The 15528-nt window shown below is 41.5% G+C and overlaps 1 protein-coding gene and 1 non-coding gene across 15 annotated transcripts in view; one reads left to right on the plus strand and one right to left on the minus strand.

Moving 5' to 3' along the window:
- The window catches only part of ANKS1B (ankyrin repeat and sterile alpha motif domain containing 1B), a 730881-nt gene that overhangs the window by 250301 nt on the left and 465052 nt on the right, over window positions 1–15528 (minus strand). For all 14 annotated transcript variants that reach the window (XM_026648981.1, XM_026648980.1, XM_026648979.1 and 11 more), the window contains one exon: window positions 9403–9501. In XM_026648981.1, the coding sequence (XP_026504766.1) occupies window positions 9403–9501 (99 nt within the window). The remainder of the gene's footprint in view (window positions 1–9402; window positions 9502–15528) is intronic.
- Window positions 11997–12068, plus strand: TRNAW-CCA. Its single transcript has one exon. It is a non-coding gene; the product is annotated as a tRNA-Trp (tRNA).

Consider the following 15528-nt stretch of genomic DNA (forward strand, 5'->3'; position numbering starts at 1 on the left):
AGATCTAGGTTGGATATTAGGAAAAACTATTTCACTAGGAGGGTGGTGAAGCACTGGAATGAGTTACCTAAAAAAGTGGTGGAATCTCCATCCTTAGACGTTTTTAAGGCCTGGCTTGACAAAGCCCTGGCTGGAATGATTTAGTTGGGGTTGGTCCTGCTTTGAGCAGGGGGTTGGACTAAATGACCTCCTGAGGTCTCTTCCAACCCTAATCTTCTATGATTCAAAGAAAGCAGATACGACCCCCTACAGAGACGGCCATGGGACCCTCTGAGGCACCTGAGGACACAATAGAGGAGTTGGAAGACACTACACAGGAACTCTCACCAGAACATAGCTCCTCTTCATCCCCAAATGAGTCAGTCATGCTCCCCCTGCCCACCCACAGTAGTGGACAACTCAAGAATTGTTTAGAAGGATGGCACAAAGCCAAAACATCACACTCGAAGAGGTGACTGAGAGGAAAGGGTACTTACTCTATCCAGGGAGGAGGTGCCTGGAGACTCTCTTCCTGTGGGCTTGCTAGTGTCCGATGGAGGAGTAAGGGATTTTTCCGTTAGGATCATTTTTAGTCTAAGATCCCTGTCTCGCCTCGGTCTGGCTTTGAGGTTGTTGCAGTGGGCGCATTTCTGGGGAATGTGCACTTCCCCTAAGCAACGGACGCACTATGAGTGGCCGTCTGAGAGGGGCATCGCGTCGTTGCACAAAGTGCATCTTTTGAATCCAGCCAAACCTGGCATTATCTTTTTCTAATTTTCTAATTAAACAGAAATAAAGGCAAGGGATCTTGTGTGTTTGTTTTTTGAAGTCTAAATTGTTTTAAACTGAAGCTTAAGACTATTTCTACACTACCTACTAACTATAACTAATTAAACCCTAATTGCTATTTAAATTGTTCTATTTCTCCATTTTAGGTCATTTTAAGACACTGCCGTTGGAGCTCCGCCTGCAGTCAAGAATGGTTGAAAAGTAACTGAAGGGGTTGGGATGCGTGAGTGCCAATAGTACCACAAGGCGGCTACTGCGCACGCACATCCCAACCAGGCACTGCTACCAAAAGTCTCTGATCAGCGGTGCCAGGATGCACCGACACCTAAAGTGGAGCACCCACAGGGACAGCACTCGAAGAAGAAAATGGCACCTCTAATATGCTGAGCTGGGACTAATGAAGGAAAAGTTGAATTAGGGCTAGCAACTAGGCAATGAAACAAGGCATCTATGTTGAGCAGAGCAGCTTGGCTCCCATGTCAGATAGGCCATTTAATGGAGTCACTGTATGTGGGATTTGTCAGAGCATCAAAAACTCACCCTTGGATACTATGCCTTAATGCCAATAAGGTCCTGAAGGTAACTCATGGATGAGTACTCTGATATGGAGAAATGTGTTTCTTTTAATATAATAAAAAAGGTCTAAGCACACCTACCAAACAACTTCATAATATTCCATCAATCCAAATTTTGTGCACTGAGGATATATGGGAATTGAGAGTAGATGCCAATGTTCCAAAACTTCTCCTTAGAGCAGAACACACCAGGCAAGTTCAAGCATGGCTAGTGCTACAACATTTTTTCCTGCACACAATACTAGGGAAGTTTGAAAAGGCACTAGTACTCCAGTACCATGCTGGGCTACCTGATGTCTAGGGACAGAAGGGCACCACTGCTGTCATATAATAATGCTTCATGATGGAGCACCTCTTATTCATGGTACCTAAGCTCTGACTGCTAGACTCTAAGGTGCTCCTCCTCAAGATACAATGTGAAGCTCCAGCCTACCTAATCACCACGAAGCCAATGCACACCAGAGTCTAGTTACTGGAGAGCCAGGGCAACCCAGTTGCAGTGGTACTGATGTGCTAATATAAAGGCGTCAATGTGCTGAGGCACCTCAGCACCGCGGCACCAAGATGGAGGCTCCAAAGTACTTATGTTCCAAAGCTGAGGTTCCAGTGCAGAGGCATTTCACCTCCATAACGCCTGTGCCCCAAGTTCAAGGCATCTCACTTCTCTGGTGCGGTTGCACAGAGGTGCAACTTACTTCTATGGCTCTAATGAGCATGAAGCACCTCATCTCTATGGGGCCCTTATAGTTAGATATCTCCTCACTAATACAGTGATGCACCTAGGCAGAGATTCTGGAGTGCTTCTGCTTGGTGCCTATGCACTGAGGCAGATACAAAGGGCACTAAACCTGCCTAACCCTGGCACACAAAGGCAGAGGTGCCAGAGCACCAGAATATTTTCCTGACTGGTAGTAAAGTGTTCAGCAATCTTCATTGGTATATTGGGTTCTTCTTCACTACCACCAATTCTCTATGCTTCAGGACTTAAGTGCTCTTGCACATTTTAATTGTAACATATCCTTCCAGTCAGATAAATGAGATACCCTATAGAGATTCTGGAGTCCTCTCATCGATCAGGAGAATGTGCCTTAACAAATTAGGCCAAGTTTGGAGTTATGTCTCCAGGGATCTGGTGGCAGGGGTCTCTGGACTGGAAGTCTATTATCCAAAAAGCACAAAAGAAAACTCACATTCTATGTGGTGAGGCAGAGATGGAGAGAATTTTCCTGCTGATTATTCCCTGAAAAACCTCCCAAGAGTGGAAGACAAAGCCATTGGTCAAAGCTATCACAGGCAGAGTATTTGGAAGAAGCAACTGTTCTGAACTTCTATAGGCAGACAAAGAGCAGTTGCTTCAAACCCCAGACTTCAATAAGAAAAAAAATCAACTGAAGCTTCAAAGGAAACTCAAGACAAAAGGTTAAGTACCAGTTGAAAGCTGATTAATTGGAACAACTGAGAAGAGAGAGACCAATACAGAATAAAGAGGACTGCCTGAAGTAAGACAGTGTCCTAGAAAGAGCTGGAGCAGCACTGGGAAAAATCTGGGGCACAACTTCTAACTGCAGTTAGAAAGGCATGACTGAAGATTCTGAAGGGAAATGAGCCAATAGTAGCTGGAATAGATCACAGGAAAGGGCTCATATCCAACTACAGATGTCCTTGGAGTACAAAAAAATCTGAGAACAAGGGGAGTTCCAACATGTCTTACCCAAGGAAGCTAAGACTCAAAAGTAGGAATCCTGTGTGTATGATGTCTTTTAAAGAACAGTATTTTCCCCAAAGGCATAGCCAAACACAACATAGGAAATAAAGATTTGATTTAAGAGGCTATGTGACTTATTTGCAATTTTTGTTGTTAGTTTTGGACATATTGTGTGCCTTTTTAAGGAAATTACACATTAAAAAATACAACTGAATTTGATTAGATAGCTATGAACACCATTCCTGTTGTATATAATACAGTAAGCTACAAACAGTGTCTTTGCAGCTAGGAGGTTCTTTTTGTTTGTTTTGTTTTTCATACAATGTGAGTGTGTTTTTTAGCAGTGATGTGAATAGACAATGGTGAGAAAACTTGTTGTTTTGCTGTTGATGCAAACAGTTTTGAACGTTAATTCCAGATCTACTGTTATGATTCAATGTTTAGTGGCCATTATAAAGCATTTCCATGTGATTGTAGTGGTCATGAAAGGACAGTGGTATAGTAAGGACAGTAGCAGGGCAGGCTTCCCCACACTGCACCACCAACATGCCTCAAACATTGACCTGCAGGGAGCACCTCTAAGAGTAAGAGGACAATTTGACACAGCCTCTTGCTGATACTACCAAGAAAGACAGCTGTAACTTCTCACGTCACTCTCCATTCTGTCCAAAACAATGGAGTTAAAAAAAAAATCACATGACTATCCTGTTCCTCCAAATGTTCCTTCAAACCCTTTCATTAGCTTCTCATTCTCCATATCAAATGACTTGTCCCAACCATCAAGGATCTGGACAGGTCCATTCTTGCCTAAGGGTAAAATTTTCAAAAGTGCCTAATTAAGGACTTTTCTACGCTGACATTTAGTTTGCAGCAAGCTGGGATGTAGATCTACCCACAGTAGCCCGCTGTGCACTAGGTGTCCCCCTATATCTCTATACTTGTCTGTGCTTCCTTTTACCTGTGCACTGTGTGAATTCCCTCTTCAAATGGGACCTGTACTTCCTATTCACTTAGTAAGTGCTTTTGAAAATTCCACCCCTAAAACTTAACTTCTATTTTGTAATTATGTTGTGATAATTGGACCTACAAATTTACCCTAATTGTAAACTAAACTGTAAAAAGTGAGCAAAAATTCATAAATGGTCACAAACAATTTTATATAATGGATCATTAAGAAAAGATGTAAGGAGGAGATAGAAAGACTGAATAATTTAAACAGAAAGGGTTTTACTAATACCCCACAAAAACGGTGTTGAAATTGTGACTGGTAATCAAGAGGAACAGAAGACCAGAAATCAATGGACCAAAGTCGGTATGTCAGAAATTAGGCCTATTGGTGGACAAAATACTAAGAGGACAGACTCTTCCACCCAACACTTCCTTTTGGGGTTCTTAAAAAGAAAAGACTTTTGGGAAAGATTAGCAGAAGCAACTGTCTGCCAATAACCATTGCAGCAAGCTTTATCATCAGGGTTGCCACCTCCACTATCTCCGGGGACCTTCTTCGTCCTAATCCTGAGAAATGTCTTGACCAGACTGGGCCAAAAAAAAGGACCCAAATGACACCGCCACCTCCACTGGCACTGGTTAAATCCCAAACGTTACCTGGGATGGGACTTCATCTCCCACTTCTCCCTTCCTCCCTCCCGTGTGTCCTTTCCCTTCCCCACCTCATTTCTTTTCTTTCCTATCTCTCTTCTTTTGCCTTTTGTGTAATAAGAGACTGGCTTAGCTGGCAACATTGCTGTAAGCCTGTGACTAAAGAGGCAACTAAAAACAATGCCCTAAAACAGCTGGTAAAAGTTTGCCAGAGTGGCTGATCAGTGATAAGACTATGTGTTGGCCTGTGTTTTTCCAGCAGTGAGGCTGCAACACCAGAGCGAGAAGCTGCATTTTCTATCTTTGCTATTCTTTTCTATCCCCTTTTGTGTGTGACTGTCTTGTTTTGTCTTTATAGGAAACAGGACTGATCTGTATCATCATCATCCACAGCTCCAGCCCATCTCAACTAATTTCTCCTTTCCCCAGAAAGGCCAGCAGTTACAATCTTTAATACCATCTAAGAAACTGTCGAACAAGGGGCCTTTCTTTCTAAAAAACTCTTCAGGGAAAGGGAACAAGAGATGCTGTTAAAATAAAAACTGTATTTAATACTTTGCATTTCAAATGCTTTAACTGTTTTTCTTTCTTTTCTGTATCTTTAATAAAACCTTAAAAGAATGTTTAATGGTGCATTTGCCATCATGCTAAGCAGGCTAAGGTCTCTGTATACCAAACCCCAAACTTGTTTAAAACTATTTAATGTTGGACAGTGACTGGGCTATGTTAACACCTTTAATTCTTTGGGCCCTCTATTTAATATATTTCCCTTCACTCTGAAACAAATGCCCAGATTTTGTCAAACTCTGTTAAGAAATTTGCCCTCAACCTAGGACCAGGTATGATATATTTCAATTGTAAAGCAATAATTTCACAAGTTATAATTGTACAGAAATTTCCTTCTCACCCTAAACTAATAGTAATGAGCCATATGCTGCTCTCATTTAGACTCTCATAAATCTTGAGTAACTCTATTAACTTCAGTGGAGTTACTCCACATGTACATCAGTGAGTGACCAGAATTTGGTCCAGTATCTCCAACCCAACACTATAATTAAAAAATGGCATTATGAAAGCAGTAATCTGATTGGATGATTCCAACTATGTTTATCTGTTATATCCATACTATACTCTAGTCTCTCAACCAATTTCTCCTTAGATAAATCATTACTAAGGGAAAAATAGTAACATATTTTAAAGATTCTAGGTTAAATCCTCTTTGTTATACTGGTATAAATACAGTATAGGGGAGTACAGAATGAAATTTGTCTATTTAAAAAAAAATTCTTTTTTTCCAATTCTAAAATACACCTCTACCCCAGTATAACGCTGTCCTCGGGAGCCAAAAAATCTTACCGCGTTATAGATGAAACCGCGTTATATCGAACTTGCTTTGATCTGCCGAAGTGCACAGCCCCGCCCCCCCGGAACACTGCTTTACTGAGTTATATCCGAATTTGTGTTATATTGGGTCATGTTATATCGGGGTAGAGGTGTATTATAAACTTTAGCAGGTAAGTTCCTAAATCTTTCATTGGTGTCAGAAATGCAAAAGTTTCATTACTCAGCAGGCAACCAGCATCTAAGCATCAAAGGACAGTTTTCATTTTGCACTACTGGCTCTCTGATGCATTTCCAATCCTATTTCCACAAAAATGAAGGTTGGATCAGGTAAAGGAAAGCTTTTAAAAAAACAACATTTTCAAAGTCTAACATTAGATTTGTCACTTGTTATTTTACTCTCTAAGCGTATCCAGTAGTTTCTGATGCAAGAAGTTGGGTTTGAAGTAGTGTCAAGACATAAGAGTTTCTCAAAAAACACTTCCCCTTCCTTCCGTGTTCTAGTTATAGCCAATCACAGGAGGAGAAATACAAAAAAGCCCCACGAGAACCCCTTGAAGTTTTAAAAGAATTGTGAATGGAAGTAGGGAAGTTTTAAAAGTAAATTAAATTAAAAGCTTTTTATCTCTCATCTCTCATAGAACCATAGGGTTAGAAGAGACTGCAAGGGTCATCTAGGCTAAACCCCTGCCAAGATGCAGGATTTGTTGGGTCTAAACCATCCAAGAGAGGGGGCTATCCAGCCTCCTTTTGAAAACCTCCAGTGAAGGAGCTTCCACAGCCTCCTAGGCAGTCTGTTCCATTGTCCTACTGTTCTTACATGGTTGGGTATCTTAAAACACTTAAAAATGTATATACTTATCTTGAAAATATGACGGGGCTGGACTCATCAACAGATTAACAAATATACTAGCGCTGTACGTTTCCCTGCAGGACGTGAAAGGATTTTCAAAATTTGCAGTGTGCTATTGAGAATATAACCAGGATAAGCTCTATTAGAGAAGAGTTTTATAATACTGATTTATGGGTCATATAGCTTCCTTGGCAGCTCTGTCTTAAAAAAACCTGGGTTTTGAATAGAAAATGACGTACTGTTTCTGTATAAGCTCTCTTGTGTTGCCAAGTCATTTAAATAAAGAGTTGTGATGCATAGCTTTTGCTTCCATCCTCCTTCGTTTTGGTATAATATTTCTGCATTAAAGATGCATTAAGAACATGATCTTTTTGGACTATTTTTTGCCTCAGCTGGCAACCTCTAAACACCCTCTGACTGTTATACAGCACTGATTCCAGTCATTCAAAGGAATTTAACTATCTCAGATTTACAGAATGTGGATTCTACCAGGAAATTGCATGACTCATTGTTCTCAGAAACAGCTGGTTTCGAGGGTTCCTTTAGAGCTTGACTCTGCCATCCTTACTCATACTGAGTAGTACCTCATGCCTCAGGGAGTCCCTACTTCTAAAGTAAGGTAACTACTCAATGGGAGTATGTGTGGCAGAATCTTTGAATCTCTAGCTCCACATACAGCAAGCACAATTAGAAACGGAAGTTTATCATTTTTTGTATTTGTGCAAGTTGTGGATTTTTTGTCAAATTTGTTTTGCAAATATGGAACAGATGATGGGATTTAGCACAGGAACTTCACGCACATCTAGGGCTGAATAATAAAAATAACCAGGATAGTGGGAATTAATTTTGGCATTTCTTGTATACTGTTTCAAGTCTAGCCTTCAGAGCTTGTAATCTTCATGAGTCCCATTTATTAAGTGCAGATCTCACTAACATATAATATTACAATATCCTGTTCGTTTTTTTGAGTTAGATGAAAAAAAAGCATGCCCCCCCACTAAAAAAAAGGAAACATATAGACAAAATATTTCAATGTAGAGAGCTAACAATAAAAGTAAAAAATGAAGTTAAAATAATGTTATAGCTAAAAAAATGCCAGAAACTCAAGAAATTCACAGTTAAAATTTAAACACCAAACTTAATTCAGCACCTCACAAACCCTCTGCCTATAAACTAAAATAATCTATTTCCTAGTCCTCCTTATCTCCGTTTATATTCCCAATACAGTCCATGGAATATATATCACTATCTTTAACCATGCTGCACTACATACAGACTGTGACCATCTATATACAAGGATGCACCAGAAGCTCACTTTTCCAGTCCATCTTCTCAATACAGGCCAGATCATCTTATCTTCACAAGTAGCCCCAAGACCACACCCCTCCTTGTCTATCCATGCGCCAGAAAGCCTATTTCACCTAATTCATCTTCATTGCACAGACGGAAAAAATCTTTTATTTGCTCTGCACACATTCCCCGTAGGGGTCAGAGACTGGATACAGAGCTCCATCTTTACCTTGATCATTCTATACATGCTGTCCACAGACTCCAGCGCACTCATACACTTTACAATGGGCTTTGTTCCTGCTCTATCTTCTATAGAGCCAATATGCATGTGGGCCCTGCTTGGCAGCCTGCTTGGCCTCAGTCAGAATACAACTCCAGCTTCTGCCTGACATCATTCCTTTAGGTGGCTTCCCAAATCATGTGACAACCTGCAGGGTCACAATATGCCCAGTGCATCTTCTCACACAAGGCAAAGCTAGCAAAAAGCAGGTATTAGCAATCAGCTGTGAACTACCCATTGGCAAATTTTGGTGTTCTATCTAGCATGTAGTTTAAATCCCAAAGATACAAGCATAGTCTCTTAACATGCTTGACACACTCTCAATCTGCAACGAACACCATCCTACACCGTAAGTCCGTTGGAAAAATGGGTACAAGTTACAGGATCGCACATCAGAAGAGCAGAATTCATATACTCAGCAGGACAAACAAATAAAATATAGCAACTACTGATAGTCTCCAATCCACATATTAAAGATGTGTATTGCATCCATAATGGAATATCTTGAGTTTTTAGGGTTACTTAATTGTATTTCCAATCTTACCTCTATATTAAGAAAAATTGGTCTGGGATTTAGACAGAAATTTATTTACGGAGGTGACGCAACAATCTATAAGCAAAAGCTGTCCTAAAATACATCCCTAGCACCACTTAATTTGTTTTTGGCTTTATGTGTTAACATATTGAAAAACCAAACATTTCTATAATCATTTCTAAAATAATTAGCATCATGAATATGGGACCTGATTGTCCTCTGCTTTGCACTTGTGTAGTCATTTAAGTCTGTGCAAAGTGGGCGTAAATCACTACCAAACCAGAATGGTAGCATTTTACACCCACTTTGCATGGTGTAATTGACTAGGAAAAGCATAAGGCAGTGGAGAATTAGGCTCACAATGTCCACATTTCTATTTAAGAATGGTATAAAGTGTTTAAGAATTAAAAGATCTTGGTGATACTACTGGAATCCAGATAATAAAAGAAACTGTACCTTTGGAAGGAGCTGGATTGCCTGTAGAATTCTTTGCCGGTGTCCAGAGTTAAGTATTCCTATTTCCAACAGATCCTGATCCTCCATTACATTGCTTCCCTGAAAAAGGAGATATTCAAATCTGAAAGATCCTGAAACAAACCTTTAAACTATGTTTAAAAGAGAATAACTTTATTTAACATACAGTATGACAAGAATAATAAATTACTGATGATTGCATTGATTTCCAGGTCTACAAAATGTGAAAGGACCTTGAACTCCTGGACAATTACTAGTGTGCTGACAGTGCTGCCAATGGAGAAACTGCAGTTCCCACTAAAAACAAATCCCATAAGTGAAACTTTCTCCTCTACCCTCTGTCATTTGATTGAGGACAAGGACGTAATCATAAAATGTAACTACTGTATATGCATACAGTGCCTCATCTGTTTCTTTCCCCCTCCCCCATACCTTTTCTTCTTCAAGTTAGAAAAAACATCACATACAATAAGATCAACACAGTGGATGCAGTTAGATAGAATTATTTAGTAATGTGTTAGTAAAATGCCTTGTTAGTAAAATGGCTTGCCCTTGGGCTGGAGAGGCTGGGGCAAAGCAAACCCTGATCACAGAATGAGCTCCATCTGAGAGGAGTCAGGCAATTTCTTATAAAGAGCAAAAGGTGGAACCAAGAATCAAATTTGGTCCAAAAAGGACCTAAAAACTGAAACCTATCACTAACAGTGGCTATACTCTATATCTAACTAACTACTAAATGACAAAAAGACTATATACAAGTGTGAGGGAAATAAACTTGCGATAGAGGACTGGAAGTGCTCCAACAACCATCATTGGCTGTAAGAAGGAACTGAGGGGTGTCGGGGCGGCTCTGTCCTTATACACCTCTACCCCGATATAACGCGACCAGGTATAACACGAATTCGGATATAATGCGGTAAAGCAGCGCTCCAGGGGGGCAGAGCTGTGCACTCCGGGGCGATCAAAGCAAGTTCGATATAACGCAGTTTCACCTATAATGTGGTAAGATTTTGGCTCCCGAGGACAGCGTTATATCGAGGTAGAGGTGTACAAGCATGCAGAGGTGTGTGGCAACAGAGGGTGCTCAAGTTGCCCCAATGGTACTGCTTGGAAAAAGTTCTCCGACAACTGTGCACAAGACGTGCACACACCTACACTGGAAGAGACATATGCAATCAATCTTAACTATTGGTATTGTTATTTGCTCCACCTTCAATGAAAACACCAAAGGCTTTGATGCTGTAGGTTTCTTATGTCTGTTCTATAGTCAGCTTTGAATTGAAGTAGGAAAGATCTGTAAAGACTGCTTGTAGTGGGCCAGATTCAGATCCCTCTTATTCCAGTTCTACATTAATGTGACCTCATTCCCTTTAACGTATTTCCTCGTGATTGACTTTAATAGAACTATGGTGATCTACACCAGCTAAGGTCCAGCATGCTTTAAAGCTTATGTAAGTTAAATTCTACTCTTGTTTTAAAAATATTTCTTCAGTTAATTTAACAGTTAAGATAAAACACTGCTAAATAAACCATCCAAAGTTTAAAAACGTAAAACTCACCTTACAATAAACTTTCAAACAGTGCACTTTTTCCTTCAGGCCTAATCTGCATCAAACTATCAAGATAGCAATTTCCTGTTTGATAATTATTCTTTTAAAATTACATTTAAGGCATTGTAAGACTTGTAAAATTAGTTATTTACAGTTCCCTGCAATTAAAGTAGTTATCAAATATTTTTCATATTATGCTGCATTTTCCTTCAATAAACACTTTTTGCATGTGAATCAGTGTTGGAAGGAAGTACTTGTTTCAAGCAAAGCTGCTAACACGTCAATAAAGCAAACACATTACTTACTTATGACTTACTGTAGCATTTCTGTGAACACACTGAATATGCATTATTAGTGATGGATGAATCTCATAAGGCTTGGATATTCATTTTAAATCTGCACCTGGGCTGGAAATCTTATGAGAACAGCCTTTCCTATGAGGTTGCTTTTCTGTCTAATCAGGTTTGAAATGCTGATTTTTGGCAGTCCCATGTCTAGCCTCAAATTATGCCTTAATTACATGTGTGCAACCCTATTGTCTTCAGTGGAATTACCCAGGTATAACAGATCAGAATTTGAAGACAAAGGGGAGGTCTTGCATATGAATTCTGGACAGCAATTCTATACAGAGATTCCAATACCAGAGGGGACTATTGTGATTATCTAGTATAACACAGACCATTGAACTTTCGCCCAAAAATTCCTGAAGCACAACTTTTAGAAAAGCATCCAATCCTGATTTAAATATTGTCAGTGATGGAGAATCCACCACAACCCTTGGTAAAATGTTCCAATAGTTAATTAGCCTCACTGTTAAAAATGTATGCCTTATTTCCAGTGTAAATTTGTCTAGCCTCAGCTATTAATGATGCATAGGCCAGGAAAGTTCACTCTCCCAGAGCTCTTTTGGTTCTGCATACCCATCAGTAGTAAGATCTTACTTGTTTCCACTGAAGTAAGCCAATAGAACTCTGAATACACAGGAAGATTTGCTGAGTAAGACAGTTCCAGTCCTGAATAAGTCAGGACCTTGTGGTGCAACGGTAGCACGTCTGACTCCAGATTAGAAGGCTGCGTGTTCAAATCATGTCAGGGTCAATTGAAGTTTTGGGGGAGGTTTAGGTTGAATATTAGGAAAAACTTTTTCACTAAGAGGGTGGTGAAACACTGGAATGGGTTACCTAGGAAGGTGGTGGAATCTCCTTCCTTAGAGGTTTTTAAGGTCAGGCTTGACAAAGCCCTGCCTGGGATGATTTAGTTGGGAATTGGTCCTGCTTTGAACAGGGGGTTGGACTAGATGACTTCCTGAGGTCCCTTCCAACCCTGGTATTCTATGATTCTATACACAGCAGTTGGACTCATAACAAAGACAATCTGGCTTTTCAAATGGAGAGGTATGAAAAATCATATTAATCCCCACTTCAAATTCTAAAATAGTTTCTGTAAATAAGTAATAAACAAATGGCACGATAGTGTAGTATAAAGATTTTACTGGCATTCATTTAGGATGACCTTGTAACAGGGCACTCACCTCTTAAATGCTCACAGTCCTTTTCTCCCTCTGATGCCCCCTGTAGGCTACCAACTGGCTTTGGTGGATCTTTAGTGGTTTGGCCCTCAAGCAAGTCACAAAGTCTAAATGAACTCCTTCCCAGGGTATTAAAGAGTCCAATAAATAAACAGTCTTTCTGCCCTTGCTAGGGTCATCAGCTCTGACTCTGGGCCCTTAAAATTCAGCCATTTGTTCGGGCTGAATTTTAGCCTGAACAATTTTAGCTAGGATCGGCAGGGATGCAAAACCATACTTTGAAGTGTCCCTGTTTGCCAGAAGCTAGGAATGGGCAACAGGGGATGGATCACTTGATGATTACCTGATCTGTTCATTCCCTCTGAATTACCTGGCATTTGCCACTGTCAGAAGACAGGATACTGGGCTAGATGGACCATTGGTCTGACCCAGTATGGCTGTTCTTATGTTCTCCCAAACAAAGGTCTGTCCCCCACTTGGGACTTATGCCACTTTACCTGTGGCCAGTAGGGGAACCAGGGCCCACCCACTACTCCAGGTTTCAACCCAGGAACCCTATAAACATCAGCCATGTACTACTTGATTCAATTCATTGCTGCTTCCTCCCTGGGCCTCATTAGCTTCACCTTTATCTCAGGGTTAAGGTTCTTAGATCCTCTCTCTCCCTGAATACCCAACTATGTAGAATGCAGCCAGAAAAACTCTGGCTATTCTTCAATTTCCTTTGCCCCTCTGGTCCCAGCCAGCAACTGACCTGTTAAGGCCAGGCAGCTTCTTTCATTTAGGCCAGTGGGGCCCTGATTAGTTGTTGCTAGACCCTCAATAAAAGGCTCAGCAAGTCTAGAACCCAGGCTTACATAGCTGCCAGGTAGCAGACAGCTCTATGCTGCCACTCAGTAGCAGCTAGAACCAGCTTACGCTCCATTGCCCATGACCTGCTTGGAGACAGACTATGGGAAGTCCTGTCTCAAGAGGTCTGACAGGCAGCAGCCTCATTGCTCTTGGTTGGCTCCCCACCCTATCTAAACCCAAAGGGCATTCCAGGAAGCATACAGGCAACAGTGCAGATCTCCTGTAGCTGCCACAACCATTTCTGCTTCCATACTCCTGGTTTTGACCTCAGCTTGTTTTGGACTTTGTCTCCTGAGTCAGATCCTGAAATCTGACTCAGACTCTGACCCTTGGTATCGACCCTGGCCTGGAACCTCACTGTGAACTCCTCCACTACTCCCAGCCTCAGGTTTGCCCCTGCTCTTCTTGTGGTCCTGACTCTCTAGCCCTTGGAGAACCAGGTCTCTATGGTTTGCAAAATGGCTGATCTAGAGACTCCTCTCTAGAAAAGTTTGGAGGACCCACCTTCACTGCTCTTTTCCTCTCAGCTTGCTGCTTCTTTGGGCAGGGTGTAGTACAGCGGTTCTCAAACTGTGGGTCCAGACCCTGTTTTATTGGGGTCACCAGGGCTGGCTTAGATTTGCTGGGGCCCAAGTCAGAAGCCCAAGCCCCACCTGCTAGGGCCGAAGTCTGAGGACTTCAGTCCTGGGCATCAGTGCTCCGGTTACAGGCCCCCTGCCTGCGGCTGAAGTCGTTGGGCTTTGGCTTTGGGCCCCCCACCCAGGGCAGTGGGGTTCGGTCTTTGGCCCTCCCCCACCTAGGGCAGCAGGGCTCAGACAGGCTCAGGTTTCCATTCCCCCTCCTGGGGTCGTGTAGTAATTTTTGTTGTCAGAAGGGGGTCGTGGTGCAATGAAGTTTGAGAACCCCTGGTGTAGTAGGTCCAGGGGGCACCCATCAGCACATACCTCCCACTGTAGTAAGGATTTGGGGCTCTTCCCAGGGATAGGGTTCCCTCCTTGTCAAGGCTGATTTCACACTTTGGCACTTCGAGTGCAGAAGATGGGGCCCCGCAAGGATTCTAAAAAAAATTAATACGGCCCACTCCAGGCTGGTATTAAACTTCCAAGGTCACAGCTTCTCTCTGACCTTGGATGGGTAGATGCTGCCACCACCCAAGTGCAACCCCCCCTCCCCTTTTGAGAACCCAGGAAGGCGCACTTGGGAATTCCTTCCTGTGGGGTACCCTCAAACTTTTTCACCCCCCCAAAAAAACAAAGGAAATCAGCTGTTGCCACCAGCTAATTAAACAATATATGCACAAACCTCTTAGGGACACAAAAATCCAATCCTGTTCTTAAAAAAGGTAAATTTTATTAAACCCAAAAAGAAAGGAAATACATTTGGAACTTAGGCTTTTTGCTAGATCTTAAAAGAAACAATTACAAAAATTAAGCATCAAGATAGCTCTCTTGAGGTTCAGCTTAAAGGTTAAACCAAAGAAAAGCATCTGGGGTTAACACAGAGGAGTCCACAAGCCAATGAGAAATAAAAAAAAATAACCCTAATTGCATCTTTCTAGACATTCCCTACTTTACTTACATATCTGAGGCTTCAGATAAGTAGGTTCGAGGTAAGAATTGATGATCTGTGATCATACCTGGCTTAAAGTTGCTTACAGCATTGCTCCTCTGTGTCTCTGCTCTCCAGAGAACCACAACACACAGACAAAGGGAAGTTTTTTCCCCAATTTTAAAAAATTCTAGCCCTCCCATTGGCTGTTTTGGTCAGGTGCCCACTTCTTTCCTTTTACCTGTGGGCTTGTTAACCCTTTACAGATAAAGCAAATAGAGAATAGCTACTAACAGGGATTTTGTAGCTAACTGGCTGGCTGGGTGTCCACAAAAGGGAGCTACCCCCCTCTTATTTATCACACTCCTGTTTGGGAAAAGAAATCTGTGATCTCATGTTGGACTCCTGGGCGATACCATCATTGAAAGACATAAGGTTGAAGTGCCAGCTACCACTGTGTAATCCGTGAGTTGGTATTTTTCATCTCCTGTATCTACTTCAAGGGAGTGTGGTCCGTGAGTAGTTCAAATGGGGCTCTCAGGAGGTAATAGAATAGTGCCACTAGTGCCCAGCGTATGGCCAAGCATTCTCTTTTTATGGTGAAATACTTGGTCTTGCATTGTTGGAGCT

The sequence above is a fragment of the Terrapene carolina genome, unplaced genomic scaffold (assembly GCF_002925995.2).
Source record: "Terrapene carolina triunguis isolate 2854851 unplaced genomic scaffold, T_m_triunguis-2.0 Scaffold68, whole genome shotgun sequence".
NCBI classification, from domain to species: Eukaryota; Metazoa; Chordata; order Testudines; family Emydidae; genus Terrapene; species Terrapene triunguis.